Genomic DNA, 17,927 nt, shown 5'->3' with positions numbered 1-17,927 from the left:
TGGCGATCTCTAACAGCGATGGTTTTAAGGCTGGAGTGAATTCAAATGATTCAATTAATATAGAATATTCAAATACTCAACATATCCTGATAGCTCACCAAACCCTCATATGAAAGTTCGGTACTTTTGTTAATGCTATACTTAAAGACAAATTGAGATTCGAAGATCCCTAGATAAAGAGTCCAAATTATAAAAATTTGGAGAAAAAAAAAATACTTTTATAATCACATTTTGAGTAAATATGAGAATGCGTTAAAATTGAATTCTTATTCCTTTCTTGTTCGAAGTCTATAAAAGGTAGAGACTAGCGTTCAAGAGTGATTAGAAATGTCTGACTTGTCTGCTCAGCTCTCTGCTTTCAAAAGCAAGATCAGAAGTGGACCTTCTGTCTCAGTAAGAAGGACGGTTCCCCAAAAATCTGAAGCAGCAGAAAAGAACGATCAGGTAAGGGGTTACAGTGATAATAAAGTCAAAACCAGCCAAAAAAGAGACGCCCATGAATTAAGCCTAGAATCAAAAAGACAAAAGGTTTCTAATGATTTTTCAGGTTCTATGTTACCAACTCAATTGCATACAGCTGTTGAATATATTAAACAACACGACTATCCCATAGCCGTTTCAAAACTTCAAAACTATTTATCACTTGATGTTGCTCCTACATTATTACCTTTGTTAAAAGAAATCGATCGAATTAAATACAACAGGGACGATGACACACTTGAATACGTTTCTTTTCATAATATAAGGTCTTCCGATGATCTACTAAACTTTTTGAGATACCAACCGACTTTTAAGGGAATGTCTGTAAAAGAGCTCAGCGACGGCTGGTCTGGATGCGTAGATGCTATAAATGAATTAGAAGAACAAAATAAGATATTAGTGTTACGAAACAAGAAAGAAAATACCCCTAGACTAGTATGGGCAAATTTAGGTGGTGAATTGGACTTAATAGACGATGAATTCAAGAAAATGTGGAGCGAAGTTAAACTCCCTGAACCAGATAACTTGTATCTGGCCCTTATTGATCAAGGGTTGAAGCCTTCAGGTGCTGACCCTTCTTTAATTAGGAAAAAGCCACAACAACAAGAAAAAAAGCAAAAGAAGGCAAGGAGAGGAAAAATCACAAATACCCATATGAAAGGGATCTTGAAAGACTATTCACAACTAGTTTAATTTGCGTACATTGGCATATATAAGATAGGAACAATAAATACTACTCGTATAAGACTGCATGGTGTAAATTTCAGCACAAATATAATATCGAAAAGGAATTTTTTGATTCATCACCACCTTACTTCATCGTAAGCATAGTTAGAATAAGAGTTGGATCTTGGCCATAATGTCAGGTAAGTGAATTAAATAGCTTTTTTGGACTGCCAATCCAGTGATTAATGGGCTTAAATACTTCTAAAGAAGAAAAGAAACAATGATACTAACAAACGTTCTTCTTAGTTGATTTCAATACAGTTGCTAAAGAGTTCTGTGAGTTTTACTACCGTCAGTTTGACACGGATAGAACCCAATTGGGGAACTTGTACAGGGACCAATCTATGTTGACCTTTGAGACTTCCCAGTTACAAGGTGCAAGGGATATTGTGGAAAAGTTGATTTCCTTGCCTTTCCAAAAGGTAGCTCACAGAATTTCTACATTAGATGCTCAACCGGGATCCCCTAGTGGTGATATATTAGTAATGGTTACAGGAGAATTGCTTATCGACGAAGAGCAGAATGCACAACGTTATTCCCAAGTATTCCATCTTATTCCCGATGGAAGTTCTTACTATGTGTTTAATGACATATTTAGATTGAACTATTCTTAATCTCGGAGGATGTGCTCTAAAGTTATAACTATATTTTTAAATATGTAAGACATAATTTCTATTGTTTACGTAGCACGCACTCAATTTAATAAATGATTTGAGTAATTAAATCTATTGCTATTATCACGAAAACTTTAACATAATGGACGCCCCCAATTTTATCCCTACTATTCCAGAAAGACCAAAAAAGCACATGGAATCATTTTCGAAGCAAGAAGATGCTATTCTGGAATCTGTGGATTCCAATGAAAACAAAATTTATTCACGCAGTGATATAAATATGGAAGTTCCAACCATTCCTAAAAGACCTACTAAATCAGACCTGGACTCAGAAAGATCACCATCTATGCCAGTTATACCTAAGAGGCCAACTAGAATGTCGTCTGATAGGCTGAAGAAGTCATCAGAAGAAGAATCAAATATTGTAAAACTGAGAAAGCAGCCGGAACTAAAGCTTGAAAAGTCTGAACTTGACTCTGATAATTCCAGCTCAGGGAAATCTCATCCGGTTGACAAATTGAACACGTTGGATACTGGACTTGAGGATAGATCGAGTAATGATGCAAATATTGAGAATACTTCTATCTCAAAACCCAAAGATGTTGAAAATGCTTCAGAGCTCTCCGACTCATTACGAAATGTTCTGGGCCAAGCAGATGAATCACAGTCTGTTAATAAAGTAGAAAATTTAGAGACTTTGAATAAGAAACAATACGAAGTGGATGATATTACATCTAATGATTACTTCGAAATCTGCTCTGAAGAAGGAGAACCTAACCGACACGAAGAGAAGCAAGGCGAGACGGAGGGCAATCACCTAGATCATAAAATAAATGATCCATATGACGATTCTAATGAAATCGGAAAACTGAACGATTCTGTAAAATTTGACCTCGAACCTGAAACCAACAAGGAAAAAAACAAAAATAATGATATCTATGTTAGTCAAATAGAAGCAGAGGAATTGAGTCCGATTGATCTGCAAGTCGCAATAAAGGATAGCGCAGAGAAACTGAGCCCGAGTGATCTGCAAGTATCAGTAAGGGACCTCAACTTAGCTGATTATATTCCATCGATTCCAAAGAGACCTCTGAAACAAACAAAGGATGCAAAGGAAGAAGAATGGAAGAAGAGTAATTCTGATGAAGAGGTGAAAGTAAAAGATAATGCTGATACACTGAAGATAAAATCTTTTGATAATGAACCCAGAATTCCCCTTCGTCCGCGAAGAAATAATAGTGAAAGATCTGAAAAGCAAGATGATGCGAAAAAGAATAACAATTCAACAATAGATATAGATACTACATTAGGTTCAAAACCAGAATCGATTGAGTCGGCCAAGACCACATCTGACCATCCTGTTATAAAATCGGATACCCCTAATGGTCTCTCTGATCAGAATAAGCACCATAAGGCACCTCCACCGAAGCCAAAAAAGCTCTCTTCGAAAATAGCTGCATTTCAACAAATGTTTAACGCAGAACCGGACGTGGAACCCTCAGAAACGAAGCCCCACTCAAGAATATATGAGAGCACTTCAAGACCTTCAAGGCTATCCTCAGATAAAATGAAGTTTGCTGAAAGCTTAAAAGGAATGATGGGTAAGGGAATGGCGCTACCTGGTATGGTGGATCCTAATGTAATAGTCGAAAGCAACGTCACTGAATCCAAAGAGGATACATTGAACGAGTTACCAAAAGATGAAACAAGGATACTCAACTCGAGACCCGTTAGGACAAAAGGTCCTAAAGGCAAAAGGCTCCCTAAAACATTAAAGGAACCTGCGAACATCGAGTCTGAGCCTTCTTTTCAAAAATCAACACGTGAGCTTTGGCGATTAAGTTTTGCTAAGAAAGAACATCCTCGTTCATCTATCGGATTTGAACAAGTCTGTATTAATCACCCGGGGAAAAAAATAGAATCCAGCACAGAAGATTTAAATGTGGATTCACTTAGTTTTGATCAAAATTGGAAAACTGAGACTTTCTCCCTGCCGATCAATGACTATGAATCTAAACCAATCATGGATTCTCAAGAGAATTTGAATTTAATTGACTATCCTAAGTCAAATGATAACACTTTGATTGGTGAAGCTTTAGAGAGCGGTGACTTACCTTCTATGGAAGATTCGATGTTGCTGAGCTCTTCTCATAGTAACGTGGGGGCTCTGAGTAACGCAGACAATTCTTCGAATCAGATCGAAAATCCTGAATTGAATAAATCACTGGATTCATCAGACTAACTGTTGGATGATAGAATAATGTATATTGGTATATAGAGCATCGTTAAATGTTATCTTGCATTCCTCAAGGTCTTTACTGTAGAGTCAGAATATCTCGGTTTATAGGCAACATGCCCTTCCCTCGTTCCTTTTAGAGAAGCATCTGCACTTCCATTTTGGGTATACATTTCCAAATGAGAACTCGACTGCTCGTAGCTTTCGTTAATCAATTTGTCTTTAAGGTTATTTACCTTTTTCAGTATGACTTGTTCATCTTCGTTATTATCCTCTAATTCTTCTCGAAGCTCCATACAACGTACCTCTATCATTCTCTTATTCTCATGTCCCAATAATTCAGATCTAGCTCTTGTTTTCTTCGTATCATTTTCCAACTTCTGCTTTTCATTTTCTCTTTTTCGTTTCAGCAACTGCCTATATTTAGAATGACCAGAATCCTTCCTATCCTGGTTCAAAGCTAAACTCTTTTGCACATATCCAGAAGTCCCAGAGCCTCTTGTAGTTCGCAAACCTATTCCATTATAAGACATATCTATACCAAGAGATACTTAAGACCTTAATTATTAACATGTGGATCATCCTAAATTTTTTTTGTGTGGAACATCCTCGCAATGGATATTCTTATGTGCACGAATTTATTATCGACATAGTAAAACGCTGAAGTGGGTACTTAACTTTAACTCCTCTAAAACATAACCCATGTTACACTTCACATAATGGGACTAAGGCGAATTAGGTATAGGCTATTGCTTACGTTATTTGTGATATGTATCATCGCTTTTACTGCAAGGCTATTGGATTACTTCAAAACTACCCATTCCGAATGGAGTTTTCTAAATTTAGTGTCATCAGGGCCAAATAGATTCTACACAGCTAACCTGGAAGCTCCTGACTTTTGGAGCAAGGTTTTTAAAGTATTTGAGGTTAACAAATTGCAATTGCCGCTTGAAAATTTGGATGATGCTATTAGGTATATCGATAAATCCCAACAAAAGGATGGGCCAAGCACGAAAGAAAACTTGTTATCCAAGGCTTATATACCAGAGGAAGTACAATTGGAATTGAAACAGAAGCATTTTAAGGTAATGAACGAACTTCCCTCAGAGATCCCGAAAGCGTTGTATAAAAAGGATATGTGTGGTGTTGTGTTAGTTGGAGGAGGAAGATTCTCTTGGCTTGCTTATCTTGCTCTCTTGTCGCTTAGACGATCAGGCTCCCGTATTCCAGCTGAGGTGGTGATGCCTAAGCTCGCAGACTATGAAAACGAGTTAGAATTCTGTAAGGTCGTCCTTCCGAAATTAAATGCAGAATGTGTTGTAATTCCAGAAGAACTCGGCTCAGTTGTGACCATGAACTGGGCGAAAAATTTAGCATCCTACCAGTTCAAGATTCTTGCATTGCTAGTCTCATCATTTCAAAACGTTCTTCTTTTAGATTCTGATAATATAATAATTGAAAATCCGGACTCCATTTTTGAGAGCGACTTATTTCATAATTATGGAATGATAACGTGGTCAGACTATTGGTCACGTACTATAAGCCCTATATTTTACGATGTTCTGGGAATAAAAGTAAATGAAAAGAAGAGAGTCAGATATAACAGGTTTCCGCTACGTGTTCCACCAGATGTTACAGATAGCATACCAGATAGTAACTCAGTTCCTTATCATGATTTGGAGGGTGCAATTCCTGACTTATCTACCGAATCTGGCCAGCTTTTTGTAAACAAGCTTACCCATGGAAAAACATTGCTTTTAGCTTTGTATTATAATTTGAACGGCCCTAATGTGTTTTACAAATTGTTTTCATTGGGTGAACAGGGTGCTGGAGATAAGGATACTTTTGCAGCGGCGGCAGTAGCGACGAGTCAAAAATATTATCAGGTTAATTCTTTTATTAAGACCTTAGGCTATTTTGACAACAATGGTAATTACAGAGGAGTTGCTATGGCTCAGAAAGATCCTTTAGTCGACTATGCCTTTTATGAGCAACTTGTTTTAAAGCCCCAAATTTCAAAAGAAAACATAGATATGACTTTGGAAGATCAGTTTGAAAGGCTCGAAATATTAAAGAAAGAAAAATTTGACTCTAACAACAATGTTCCCATCTTTTGTATCCATTGTAACTTTCCCAAATTGGACCCACTTGAATTATTCGGAGAGGACTCTTTATATGATGCAGAGAAACGTAGGCTAAAATACAGACTCTATGGAGGTATTAAAATTGAACTGAAGTTTCAGTCCCTGGATCTAGAGGGTGCTGAAAATAAAGAGGTCGATTTTGAACTTCAACAATGGGAAATGATGTACAAGTCACTATGCAAAGACAAAATTCATTTTACTCATTTCAAAGACACCAATATGGATGAACTTTGTCAAAAAATAACAAACGAAATACAATGGCTAGCTGAAACTTAATACTACTCTTCCACTCTATATAGCTTATCATTTAATACTGTGTTTACGAGTCATGTTTAAATACTTTTTGAATCCTAAAAAAATCCGGTCGAGTCTAATTTAACATAAGTTCAAAGATTACTTTACATCGCCCTATGAAGGTAAGCAATCAAATTTCCTAAAAATGTAAGAAGATAACATGACAAAATTTTCAAGAAAATAAAGCGCATAAACTAGCAGAACAATGTGAACATGAAATACCCATATAAGATGAGGGCTGCTAATAATCAAACTGTCATAGTATGAGATAGTAAAAACTTCATTGGAAACTTGGAATACCTAATAACGTAGATATAATAATACTCTTTTATAAATAATCAACTTTGCTCGATTTCCAAACCTATAAACTTCAAATGCAAATGAAATGAAACCATTGATCGTCCACACAACCAACAAGCATCAAGTTGTCCTGCTTCAACCTGAAGAAAGTAGAGAATTTTACATGAATCGAGTATTATAGAGATAAGTATCAGACAAGAAAGATCACTTCCTACCAATTTCTTGTGACGCAATAACTGTAGACATCAGAAAGAAATTGAATCTAACTATAGACATGAGAAAGAACGTGAATTTAGCTTCAATTTATATTCATCTCAGAAGAGCCACAGCGCACACCAAGCCTACATGGCTATAAACTCAGCATGCCTTTTCGCAGCCATATAACAGAAAACCAATGGCAGAAAATGCCTTCAATTTTATCTCATACTGTGGATGTGACAGCACTGTCGTGAAATGAATAGAGCAGTCACTTTTATCATCACAACTCGAGCGCATAATCACTAAAGCATAGTCTTGAGTTCAGGAGAAAAGCGGAGAGTAAGAATACTTTTCTTTATTGCTGGTCTTCTATAACATAATATTGAAATGGTAATTTCTAAAATTTAAGTGAACATGTTGAGCAGTACTTGACAAAGAGTGTCCGCGGTTAAGCATCCTCAGAATACCACCATCCTGTATTCACGCACCGTCTAAATTTGACATGGTGTGACTTTTAAAGAATTCTTATAATGAATATACCCACCTACATACAGCTCCTTCTATTTACAATCCAATGATTATTTGGTCAAGTAAATTCAGAATCTAAGTCTATTGAAATATGGATACGTAGAATTTATTCATATATGTAAACCAAACTTATTTGTGTAGAGATTTCTATTACCTCAAATATTTCTGTTTATGGTGGTGGCCAAAAATAAGGTTCTTGTGCTTAATATATTTAGGTCATCTCTACTGAATTTTCTTCGGCTGCAGTTCCACTTTGTTAATCATTAATCGAACTTATTCAAAGAAGGTTTAACACTTGGTGGCCGTTAGGTGCGATAGTAACATGGTACTCTTTAATACTTGACTCTTTAGATTGATGACTTGCTTCATTTTAATGGTTGTTAGCTGAGAAATGATCTGTTTACAGTTTTGAACCTACTTTTTTATAGCGTGTGACAAGATACACCTCTTAAGCTATAGATTGGATTTGAGTTCCTCTTGCTTGGGTTTACAATTTAGCAGAGAAATGATCTGTTTACAGATTTAAACCTACTTTTTTATAGCGTGTGACAAGGTACACCTCTTAAGCTATAGATTGGATTTGAGTTTCTCTTGCTTGGGTTTACAATGGTGAGGTTGACTACCCCGTTTCTGGACTTTTGATTTGTACCTTCCTTATCCTATTCCACAATCATGTTGCTGCTGTTATTGTAGTAGTAAATATCTATTTTGTTTTTCTTTTGGTAATAGTACATGAACTTAAATTTGAACTATTGTTTTGTATTTTGCGGTCTTTTTAAGATTGGCTTTAATACTTGACTTGATTGAACTACTATGGTATTTATCGGTTTTTTTAGAGTGGCATTAATAGTTAAATTGATTGATACTACTATTGTATTTTTTGATTTTCTTTTTAAAGTAGAATACTACAATTGCATTTTTTGGATTTTTTTTAGAGTAGTATTATGTTCGAAGCTATATAAATTCACTAAAAAAGTAATAATATTAATATCTTACGACATACCTTCCTTTTCGAAGTCATTTTTCAAGATACGGAGCATCATACTCTGTGCTCAAAGTATCTCCTTTCCACCACTTGAAACCAAGTCCAAAGCCCCAGGGATCATTGGTGTATCTGACCGGCTTATCAGCTCCTATGGCATATAAAGCTCTTAATTCCTCTTTCGTAAGATGTGGCAACCTGATATTCGTCTTGATCCTTTCAAGATTGGAAGATCTTGGCAAAGTTACTCTTCCCTGCAAAATATGATAAGCATTAGCTATCTCATTTGTAGATACGCCATATTTGTCAGCTAGTTCTTTGATGTAGCCTAATTTCAATACCGGAGCACCTGTCCCACCAACTGGACTGTATGCTTCCACTACAATATTGTGCTCATCACAAAAATCAGTTAAATCTTTCTGCGGTAGCTGACAGTGGTATTCAATCTGATTTACCACTGGTACGAATTTTTTCACTTTTGGTAAAAGCTTCTTGAGTTTCACCAATGAATAATTAGAAACACCAACTGATTTAACTTTATTTGTATTAAGCTTAATATCTTCAATTGAGTGGTAGGCGTCAATAAATTTAGTTCCAGTCACAGGATCGTCGTCATATAATAGTTCACCTTTCTCATTCTTAGGTGCTGGTGGTTGTCCATTATCGTCTCCATGTAAGCACACGGGCCAGTGTTGTAAAAACAAATCAACGTAGTCAATTCCTAATGCAGCAAGAGATTCGTCTAACGATTTCATAGGATTGTGATAGAACGAGGGCCAGACTTTCGTAGTAATGAACAAGTCTTCACGCTTGACAACACCCTCTTCAAAGAGTTCTTTCAAAGCTTCGCCAATATACTTTTCCGTCCCATAATACCAGGCCGTGTCAATAAGACGATAGCCAGCCTTCACTGCTGTAATTACCTGATTTTTTACCTCACTTGGATCTTGAGGGGGAAGTGTTCCTAAGCCGAGCGCAGGAATCTTGTTACCATCGTTCAAGTCAAACTTAATATCTGTTGCAAACTGATTAGGTGCCATTTTGGTTAAATCTAATTCTAATCTTAGGTCAATTGAATTCTATTATCTTAGTATAAATATATTAACTAATCTCAAGTCCATTGCTGTCCGTTAAGGATGCATGCAATTTCGGTCGTTTGCTTACCGCAAGTCGCCACTTCTGCTCCACATTTTAGACTGAGAGCAATTTATGATTGCAAAAATGCAAGCGGAGCCTACCGTAGAGATTCAATGTTTTCTATATTAATAACTATAGTTCTATATCACCAACAATGTCTTTGTCATCATCGTCGATAATAGCATCTTCATTTCCATAATCTTCCAGATATACGTCATCCATTTCGTCGTCAGCCTGTGCATTACTTTGACTTACCTGCTCCTTGTTGTCACCTGCCTCATAAGATCTATTTTCAACCATAGAGAAATGAATTTTATTAATGGCTTTCAAGTATATGAAAGCAACTCTTTTTTTCTTTTTATTGTATATAAACCAATAATATGACCACATAGATTGAAATGGGTAATTGAGATCTTCGATTATGGACTGATCAGATGGTTGAAACTCGTATATTTGACATGGTTCATTATTTGAAGTTTGAAAAGTAGGAGACTCTTGATTGAACTTACCACCTTGCTTTGAGAAGCTGTTCGATCTTGAGCCTGTTCCGCTATAGTTGTGAGCGGCACTTTTCGGTGGAATAAAGTCCATATGCACGTTGATGGTGTCCCATATCCAATTTAGTAAGTCCTCTTTTTTACCCAAGGAAACCATTATGTTGTTGAATAGTCGCATAAAATCTTCGCTAGTATCTATTTTATGAAAGTTTTCAGTAGTAGGCTGGAGTCTCGTAAAATCATGGTCTGGAAATGTGCTGTTCAAAATGGCTATTAAATATGAAAATGTCTTTCTCGTGGTAACATTACTTAGGGGCCCAAATGGAGACTCGTCGGTATTGCCGCTGTCAATATCTTGTCCTTCGACAATTGAGTTAGATAGATTCGATTTATTATTAAACGACGAGTCAATGGAGCTCTTATTGAACGAGAGAGATCTGCTTCCTCTCCTTTCCCTTTCATTAGATATTACATAGCTTCCGCGACGCGTCATGTGTCCATTTCCCGGCGGTGAAGCACTGCTACCGAATAAAGAATTCATGGAGTGATTACGTTCACGCTCGATTGACTGAGAAAGTTGGTTATCTTCCAACATCTGGTCCAAATTCTTATCGATTGTTTTAAATAACTTTCTATCTGACCCTACTGGCTTTGTTGAGAATAAATCACATCCCCCTTTTATAATTAAACTATTGTCTTGAGATAGAAAATTAAGCTCTTGATTGACGAGTTCAATATCGACCTCATCCATAAACTATTAAGACGTTAGTAAATAACTCCAAGGATAATGAGTGACTTGAGAAGCTTACTTTCATAGTTACTGTTTGTCAATTAAACACGATAGATTAGTATACAATTTGAGTTGATAATGTATAAGTGACTTTTATCATAACTTCGTATTTACATGTATATGCACGACCTTCAGGTGAACTCTAATTACGATTTTCAATCAAGCCCGTGGTCGAAATACTGAAAGGTATCTTATAATAATTGCTACAGTTGGAAACATCAACCAAATTTGATATCACCTTCATGTACCTTCTTGGTTCCCATCCATCTATCAGATTCTTGAGGATGTGAGCGTCCTCGTAATCTTGGCTACTGCTATTGCTATTTCTAGCCGTCATATTTATATCACTAATTCCATTAATGTTTAGTCTATTCTTGTGAAACACTGGTTGGTATGATTTCATTAACATGATTCTCGTTGAAATCAATTTATTCCATTGGTAACCTAGAGCGGGGACATATTTTTTCGTCTGGGAACTCTCTATTTGAAGAAGTGATGTTAGTTGGGACTCATCTTCAATATTAGCGCAAAGAGCTTTGGATTTGGGGCTTGCCTCAGCTGTGCCATCGAGTCTTTGTCTCTTGTTTCTACTCCTTGTGGTCAGAAGAATTTGCGTAAAGTGATCCGTGAAGTTCTTCAAATATACAGAGTGCTCACCGATCATAGATCGATGATATTCTAGAATTGTTTTATTATCCCATCCTGAAAAAAATCCCAACTGCATATCTAGATTAAGTGGATATGAAATCCCATCATAGGATAGTAAATCATGATTACTGTCAGTATGGTCACTTACCTGGTTAGCAACAACAATCGAAATATTAAAGGTTTGTGCCAATTTAGTTAAATGCTTATGCAAGAGTGCTATATATTGAGTTTTGAGCATCCATTTTTCATACCTGGCAGTAGATTTAAAAAAGCTTTTCATGACCTTCCTATGTCTCTCTTTAACTTCATTATAGTATTTGTCGTCTTCAAATTCAAGTTCTTGTTCTTTGACTCTGTTTTCTAGATATGTGAGATTAGTGATCAAATCTTCTCTTCTTAAATGGTGGGCAATACTGTCAATTAGAACTAGTTTTGTATTTCCTTTAGTTCTCTCTAACTCTATAGGTAATTGAGTGAAAATGACATGATCCTGGGTTTCAAGATCTTGACAATATATAGACGAAACTCTACTCATGAACGTCGAATCGAAAGTGCTCATTTCCTTCAACCTTCTAGTTTCGAGGGGTGCCTCGGTCGATATGTAGATACCTAAGCTTTGAGGCGACTGCTTATGCATGTTGACTAATAGTTGGAGAAGTAATTGCGACTTTCCACATCCACTGGCACCAAAAATTTCTGTTATCTCCCCAAACCGTATGCCTCCGCGCAATTGTCTGTCGATATGTGGCAACCCAGTAGATATCATTAAAGCATCCTTCGATTTCCTTAAATCAACAACGCTATTACTCAAAATGTTTCTTGCAAACTCTTGGCTTAGTAGACCAAGGAAATCGTCTACTTCCCGTATTGATCTCCCCAATTTTTTAGATAACTGCACAGATCCAACTCTATCATTTAATGAAAAAAGAAGTAGATCCACAGTTGAAATACCATTAGTCTCTAACGAGCTTACTAGTGAGGTAAATGATTGTTCATAGTCAAATTTCAGGAGCTGTTTATGGATATCCATAACGCTTTTGTTCTTAGACAACACTTGATTAATTCAAGCTTAATACAAAATTTGAAACTACGCGTTTTGGGTATTATGCAGTAACAACTTTTTAAAAATATAAATTGGAGGGGGTGTGGCAGTATGACCTTCACGCTAGATACAGTGCTGCCTGCAGTAACATGTAATCTTTTCCTTTAGCTACTCTCACCACGAAGTTTGCGATAATACTCGGGAACGACCATCCATAAATTAGAAGTAAGCCCCTGTTCTTTGTGACTGGAACAAGTATGGTTGTGGCGGGAGTGTTAAATTCCTTCAACCGAGAATTTTTCACACCAAATATCACATTCTCAATAGTGGGTTTGAAGACTTGTTTTTGATAATATTCAAAACTAACGAGAGTATTATTACTTAGTGCTAAAATATCACCCAAGCCAATGACTTCGGGATGTTCCTTAACTCGAAATGTTTTGTCTGTGACGAGGTAACCGTTATCATCCAAATATTCGTCTTCTATGAAATCAGAATTTGGTTTTAGACCTGTAGTTGGTACTACTAGGTCAAACTCTTTTGTCGAGCCATCACTTAAACTTAGCTTTTGAAGATTTCCAACTTTATGGGTTTCGTCTACTTTGAGATTATTAACAATACAGACATTAGCGAGTTTCAACAAATTTGTCACAGTCGTAGACGATTTGGATCCTAACAGAGAAAGGGGACCGCTGGCACCAGTGTAGATTGTAATTTTCTTATCTTTTCCGAAATTAAAACCTAATTCACCTGCAATCTCAACACCAGTCGGTCCTGCCCCAACGACCGCTATGCTTTCAGCAGCCCTCACGTCCTCGCTCAACTTTTTCAATTCATTGATTGACTCATCAGAATTTTCGTTTACTTTCATCCACTTTTGGTCCGACCTAGTACCGGTTGCAATAATTAAGTAGTCATATTTCAAGTCTTTAATTTGCCCTTCAACTTCGACTTCAATATTTTGACTTTTAAAGACAGTAGAAATGACATGTCCTTTAATAAACTTAAATTTAATCCCGTTGGCATGCTTTCTCAAAGTATCTTCCAAAAGAAAAACTGCCTGTGATGTTTTTTCTGGTTCAATTATGAGTCTAGGTGTAGCAATATTAAAGAATGCATGCACAGACAGTGAAATTAAAGTGATATTTAGAGAGGTATCTTTCTTTCCGCATAATGTTTTGAAGGCATGAATTGCAGCATAGGAGCCACCAATAATTATAATTTCTTTCTCGGACGGCATTTTATTAGTTAGAAGTTTTAAGATAGACCCCTTTTCATTTTCCTTGAAATGTATTGCCAAGCGAAACCGGGCCCTACTTGAAGTATGTAAAATCGTATGAGATATAAATTAACGTGCGAGTCACGATTGCTACATTTACATAAACCTGGACTAGCGATTCATACCATCTAAGTATATATAACTATTTAGTGTGCACCAGAGATGAAAAACCATTTGTCAACTGACTTATCGATTGGAGCGGCTGGTTCAGGAGAAGCTGCAGGGATTGTAGAAGCTGCTGAGGAAGAGTAACTTTTAGAGTCAGTTAAGGTAGTATTAGTCAAATCAATACCTTTGGAGTCTGCTGCCTCTCCTTTAATTAATTTGTCCCACGCTTCAGCACACTCAGTGATGACCTCTTCAGCGTACTTTTTATTTTTACACTCGCCAGAAAATGCAAAGAGATTTTCAGGCTTTCCGTCAGGAATCTTGTAGATTCTAAACCACTCGTTAGTTGCTCTTAATAAACCAGGCAAATGAGTCTCGACGTCTTCAATGTCGTTCAACTTAGGTGCCAAAGGATCATTGACATCAATAGCAATAACTTTCCAGTCAGTCTCACCTTCATCCAACAAGGCCATTACACCCAAAACCTTGACCTGCTTGACTTGCCCGACAGTGGCGACTTGCTCCCCAATCTCGCAGACATCTAAAGGATCATTGTCACCCTTTGCCTTAGTTTCAGGATGAGTTTGGTTTGGATCTTCCCAAGTTTGGGGAAAAGCACCATAATTGTGAATGTAACCATGGTGGGGGAAGCAATTTCTAACGAATCTAAGCTTACCTTTCTTAGTATCTTGAATAATTGGATTCAATTTCTCTTCTTTGGAGATCTCCAACTTAGCATTTGTCCACCTTGGAACTTCAACAATCATATTCAAAATAGTTTTATCTTCATTTGCATATAAAGGTACATCGTGAAATGCTGAGACCGGCTTGCCGTCTTCCTCGATGTAAACTTTAAAATCAAGGGTATTTGCTGCACCTATTTGACGTGTTGAAAAAACCATATTTGAACTCGTATTTAAAGATATATAATATCTTAACGCTTTAGGGTAGATTACTGTGGATTTTGGAAAGCACAACTGAGCAAAAAAATGTTGAGAACATGTATGATTGGCAATTTGCTTTCAGACTTACCCGGAAGTCTTATATTTCCTTCTCACACATCCTCGACACCAACTCAATATCATTGTAGGTGACTGCAAACCTTTCGTAGTAAGTAGTTAGGCAAGGCGAGTTCTTGATTCATGGCATTCATTTCAGATTTCTTGAACAAAACTAAACCACGTGTTAGTTCTCTATGCCATTTACCAAACTCTTCTTTTAGCTTTTCGTTTGAACTTTCTGTTGTTCTTTCCTTAAGTTCTTTAACAAAATTCACCATCATTCTAATATCTCTTTTTGATAAATCTAACCAGCCGGTATCATATTCTAGTAGAAATACTCCTGATAAAATCATTCGGGGGCACAGGTATGTAGCCTCCTTGATAGTACCCAACTTATAGTTTTTGCAAATACTCAATCCATAAACATCGGAATCCATAAAGCCTAATATTGGAGATTTTGGGAAACTGTCGGCTAAAAGTGACACAAATTTTTTTGTTAACTTATCTGGAAAACCCTTACCTGTGATTACAATCAAATTCAAGCTTGTTTCTTTCTGCTTAATATAATTGCAAAAACACCTAAATGCTGCGTCCTTCTCGAGAACAACGATAGCTGCCGGATATTGACTATAACTTGATGCTCTAATATTGTCCTTATCGTTAACAAAAGGTATTAGCAAAGGCTCTTGTGAATAATTGAGATCCAACAATTGAGAGTTATTTATAAGAAGTGATATACTACCATAGATTAATCCTTTTTGGGATGCGTAGATCATTAAATCAATTTCAGGTGAAAGATCTAATGAATAGGCTATCAAATCTATGAGCTCATTTGAATACCTTTGATTCTTCTTGAATAATGCAACATCTTGATAGTAGATGTCTCTCTTTGTTGTGCGTTTACTCTGAGCAATATTGGCTATCAAGAGCTTCAAAATGATAATAATGGAAGTGAATTTTCTTGACTCTGATTCAGAGTTTGAAAACTGACTTATCTGAATAGTTTTATCGTGATGGTTCATTCTCCTTTTATGTGTGGTCGAATAAGGTCGTCTGAAGAAGAGAATCGTTTCATTGATATCGTGGTTTCTTAAGCTTGAATCTATATCACTCCAGATTGCAACCAATTTGTCAAGAGGTTTTATTCTTGTAATCATTGTTTAGTAAATGAATGTAATAAGTAATTCTAATCCTAGTATATCTTACATGTCTTTCTTGTTGTCTAACCTATAGAAGTGAATGTACTCAGTGTGATAGCTCAAATTTGTCGAGAGCGCAGATAGTTTTAATTTATGTTTCATTCTTCGAGGCTTGAATTTGATAATTGAGATGTACTGGAAGGAACTAATTCAGATTAAAGATGAATATTGTTACAGAGGAACCTGAAAGAAGTAACCATAACAATTCAACACTTTCGTCGAAAGATTTTAACAAAAATGTTATCTCTCACAATTTTAAGGTGGATTTAATTTTAAATTTTTTTTTTTTTTTGTTAAGTCGGTCGGCATTCTGGCATAGTAGAAAAATTGATGATCTCCCTATAATATCGTTTAGCTAAGCCAAACCAAGAATAATTTGAGAGCCATTTTCTAAAACAATAGCATTAAGGAAATAAAGTTCAAAATATACGTGAAGTATTTCAAATTTCCACTATTTGAATATCCGTAGACATTTTCCCAAGGGAATTAATTATTAAAAGTTTCAATGCCGAGCATATATCATGGAGAGTCGTTGAGGTCCTTAGTTGAAAGAGATTCAACAGATGATGGTTGGGCTGGAGCCGGTGGTGCCAGATGGGCTTTCTTTGCAATATTTATCGTTTTAATTCTTATTATTGTGATGGGTACTTTGAAGGTAAATAAAAGAAGAACTCAACACGGCGTTCAGCCCATATACGGTACTAGATGGATGACGCCACCGTCATATTTGCAGTCACAGAACCAATACAATCAGCTGAGCGGTCGAGATCCAGAGATGCCAAGTTCCTATGTTCCTGCTTATTCTGCAACGGCAAACGAATATGACATGGGTTACTATGATCGAAATGGCGAATTTCATCCCAACCCTAATGCAAAGTCTTCAGGACCATTGAGTAATTCTAGTCCACAGTATCCAGAACAAGCTCATCATAGACAGAGTGGAACCAGCGATGGGTCGCCAATCAATCCTACGGTACCTAATAACAATAATAATAACAATACATTAGACACTCATCTAGAAGCTAACGAAGAGGATGGTGATTTGTTTCGTCCTCCACATGGCCCTCCTCCTCAAAGAAGTCAAGCGACGCAAGCAATGCAAGCTACTACAGAAATATCTTCTTCAATGCCAGGAGCATTTAAAAACCATTCGACGCCCCCACCCAAAGCAGACGATATAGCTGAAGGCTCGTCGACGGGGCTGGAAAGCTTACCTCCTTTCTCAGAAGTTTCCGACCCTAAGACTTTAAATTCAGGAAAATTTTAACAGATTCTACATGAGAATTACATAGGAGCCGGTAGCCTATATAGATACTTTCATTTTACTATATTTAAAAATGTGCCAGTTTCTCGTTATGACTTCTCTCTTACTTTCGCTAAGTCCGCCGGTGCCAGTATATCATGGGTCAGCCGTTTGTTATTTCAACCATCTTGGTGGCCCTGGCCCTTGTTTCTTCTGCTTGTAGATCATGGCTCATGTGCATCAAATTGTTCATAAAAATTTTCGTACAGGGACGTCACGGATGGTCTTTTGTCAGAAAGAGCGCATTGTGCAGTCTATCACATGGGACCGTGGTAATCATTTTATTATTATTGACTTGCTTGACCGTCAAAATTTCACTTCTGGCCGGAATTAAAGTCGTCTCTCAGAGAGAACCAGCCATTTTTATAAAAGTACTGCAAGACCTAAGCCAAACCGGTCCCGTATTGTATTGCAACAATTA

The 17,927-nt window shown here is 36.7% G+C and overlaps 12 protein-coding genes across 12 annotated transcripts; 5 read left to right on the top strand and 7 right to left on the bottom strand.

Moving 5' to 3' along the window:
* Positions 1-327: 327 nt before the first annotated feature.
* On the top strand, positions 328-1,173 carry PRCAT00005275001 (transcription factor TFIIE subunit; the record flags this gene model as incomplete). Its single annotated transcript, XM_062955336.1, has 1 exon — positions 328-1,173. One exon carries the CDS (start codon positions 328-330, stop codon positions 1,171-1,173), a length of 846 nt encoding a protein of 281 aa, XP_062811949.1.
* A 166-nt stretch (positions 1,174-1,339) lies between these two features.
* Positions 1,340-1,820, top strand: NTF2 (Ran GTPase-binding protein; the record flags this gene model as incomplete). Its single annotated transcript, XM_062955335.1, has 2 exons — positions 1,340-1,346; positions 1,453-1,820. The coding sequence occupies 2 exons, from the start codon at positions 1,340-1,342 to the stop codon at positions 1,818-1,820; spliced, it is 375 nt and encodes a 124-aa protein (XP_062811948.1).
* Positions 1,821-1,962: 142 nt separating this feature from the next.
* PRCAT00005273001 (uncharacterized protein) lies at positions 1,963-4,062 on the top strand (the record flags this gene model as incomplete). Its single annotated transcript, XM_062955334.1, has 1 exon — positions 1,963-4,062. The coding sequence occupies one exon, from the start codon at positions 1,963-1,965 to the stop codon at positions 4,060-4,062; it is 2,100 nt and encodes a 699-aa protein (XP_062811947.1).
* Positions 4,063-4,112: 50 nt separating this feature from the next.
* On the bottom strand, positions 4,113-4,589 carry PRCAT00005272001 (U2-type spliceosomal complex subunit; the record flags this gene model as incomplete). The annotated part of the gene is made up of 1 exon (XM_062955333.1): positions 4,113-4,589. One exon carries the CDS (start codon positions 4,587-4,589, stop codon positions 4,113-4,115), a length of 477 nt encoding a protein of 158 aa, XP_062811946.1.
* Positions 4,590-4,775: 186 nt separating this feature from the next.
* MNN23 (Mnn23p) lies at positions 4,776-6,476 on the top strand (the record flags this gene model as incomplete). Its single annotated transcript, XM_062955331.1, has 1 exon — positions 4,776-6,476. One exon carries the CDS (start codon positions 4,776-4,778, stop codon positions 6,474-6,476), a length of 1,701 nt encoding a protein of 566 aa, XP_062811945.1.
* A 2,061-nt stretch (positions 6,477-8,537) lies between these two features.
* Positions 8,538-9,542, bottom strand: ARA1 (D-arabinose 1-dehydrogenase (NAD(P)(+)); the record flags this gene model as incomplete). Its single annotated transcript, XM_062955330.1, has 1 exon — positions 8,538-9,542. One exon carries the CDS (start codon positions 9,540-9,542, stop codon positions 8,538-8,540), a length of 1,005 nt encoding a protein of 334 aa, XP_062811944.1.
* Positions 9,543-9,771: 229 nt separating this feature from the next.
* MAF1 (RNA polymerase III-inhibiting protein) lies at positions 9,772-10,887 on the bottom strand (the record flags this gene model as incomplete). Its single annotated transcript, XM_062955329.1, has 1 exon — positions 9,772-10,887. One exon carries the CDS (start codon positions 10,885-10,887, stop codon positions 9,772-9,774), a length of 1,116 nt encoding a protein of 371 aa, XP_062811943.1.
* Positions 10,888-11,068: 181 nt separating this feature from the next.
* Positions 11,069-12,604, bottom strand: RAD57 (putative DNA-dependent ATPase; the record flags this gene model as incomplete). Its single annotated transcript, XM_062955328.1, has 1 exon — positions 11,069-12,604. One exon carries the CDS (start codon positions 12,602-12,604, stop codon positions 11,069-11,071), a length of 1,536 nt encoding a protein of 511 aa, XP_062811942.1.
* A 130-nt stretch (positions 12,605-12,734) lies between these two features.
* On the bottom strand, positions 12,735-13,856 carry PRCAT00005267001 (uncharacterized protein; the record flags this gene model as incomplete). The annotated part of the gene is made up of 1 exon (XM_062955327.1): positions 12,735-13,856. One exon carries the CDS (start codon positions 13,854-13,856, stop codon positions 12,735-12,737), a length of 1,122 nt encoding a protein of 373 aa, XP_062811941.1.
* A 185-nt stretch (positions 13,857-14,041) lies between these two features.
* Positions 14,042-14,905, bottom strand: IPP1 (inorganic diphosphatase; the record flags this gene model as incomplete). The annotated part of the gene is made up of 1 exon (XM_062955326.1): positions 14,042-14,905. The coding sequence occupies one exon, from the start codon at positions 14,903-14,905 to the stop codon at positions 14,042-14,044; it is 864 nt and encodes a 287-aa protein (XP_062811940.1).
* A 179-nt stretch (positions 14,906-15,084) lies between these two features.
* SPO11 (Spo11p) lies at positions 15,085-16,161 on the bottom strand (the record flags this gene model as incomplete). Its single annotated transcript, XM_062955325.1, has 1 exon — positions 15,085-16,161. One exon carries the CDS (start codon positions 16,159-16,161, stop codon positions 15,085-15,087), a length of 1,077 nt encoding a protein of 358 aa, XP_062811939.1.
* A 547-nt stretch (positions 16,162-16,708) lies between these two features.
* PRCAT00005264001 (uncharacterized protein) lies at positions 16,709-17,470 on the top strand (the record flags this gene model as incomplete). The annotated part of the gene is made up of 1 exon (XM_062955324.1): positions 16,709-17,470. The coding sequence occupies one exon, from the start codon at positions 16,709-16,711 to the stop codon at positions 17,468-17,470; it is 762 nt and encodes a 253-aa protein (XP_062811938.1).
* Between the last annotated feature and the right edge of the window lie 457 nt (positions 17,471-17,927).

This window comes from Priceomyces carsonii (assembly GCF_900007245.1).
Source record: "Priceomyces carsonii strain CBS4050 genome assembly, scaffold: Debaryomyces_carsonii_scaffold_6, whole genome shotgun sequence".
Taxonomy (NCBI): Eukaryota; Fungi; Ascomycota; class Pichiomycetes; order Serinales; family Debaryomycetaceae; genus Priceomyces; species Priceomyces carsonii.
Note: the sequence above shows the minus strand (reverse complement) of the source record. Positions and strands in the feature narration are given on the sequence as shown.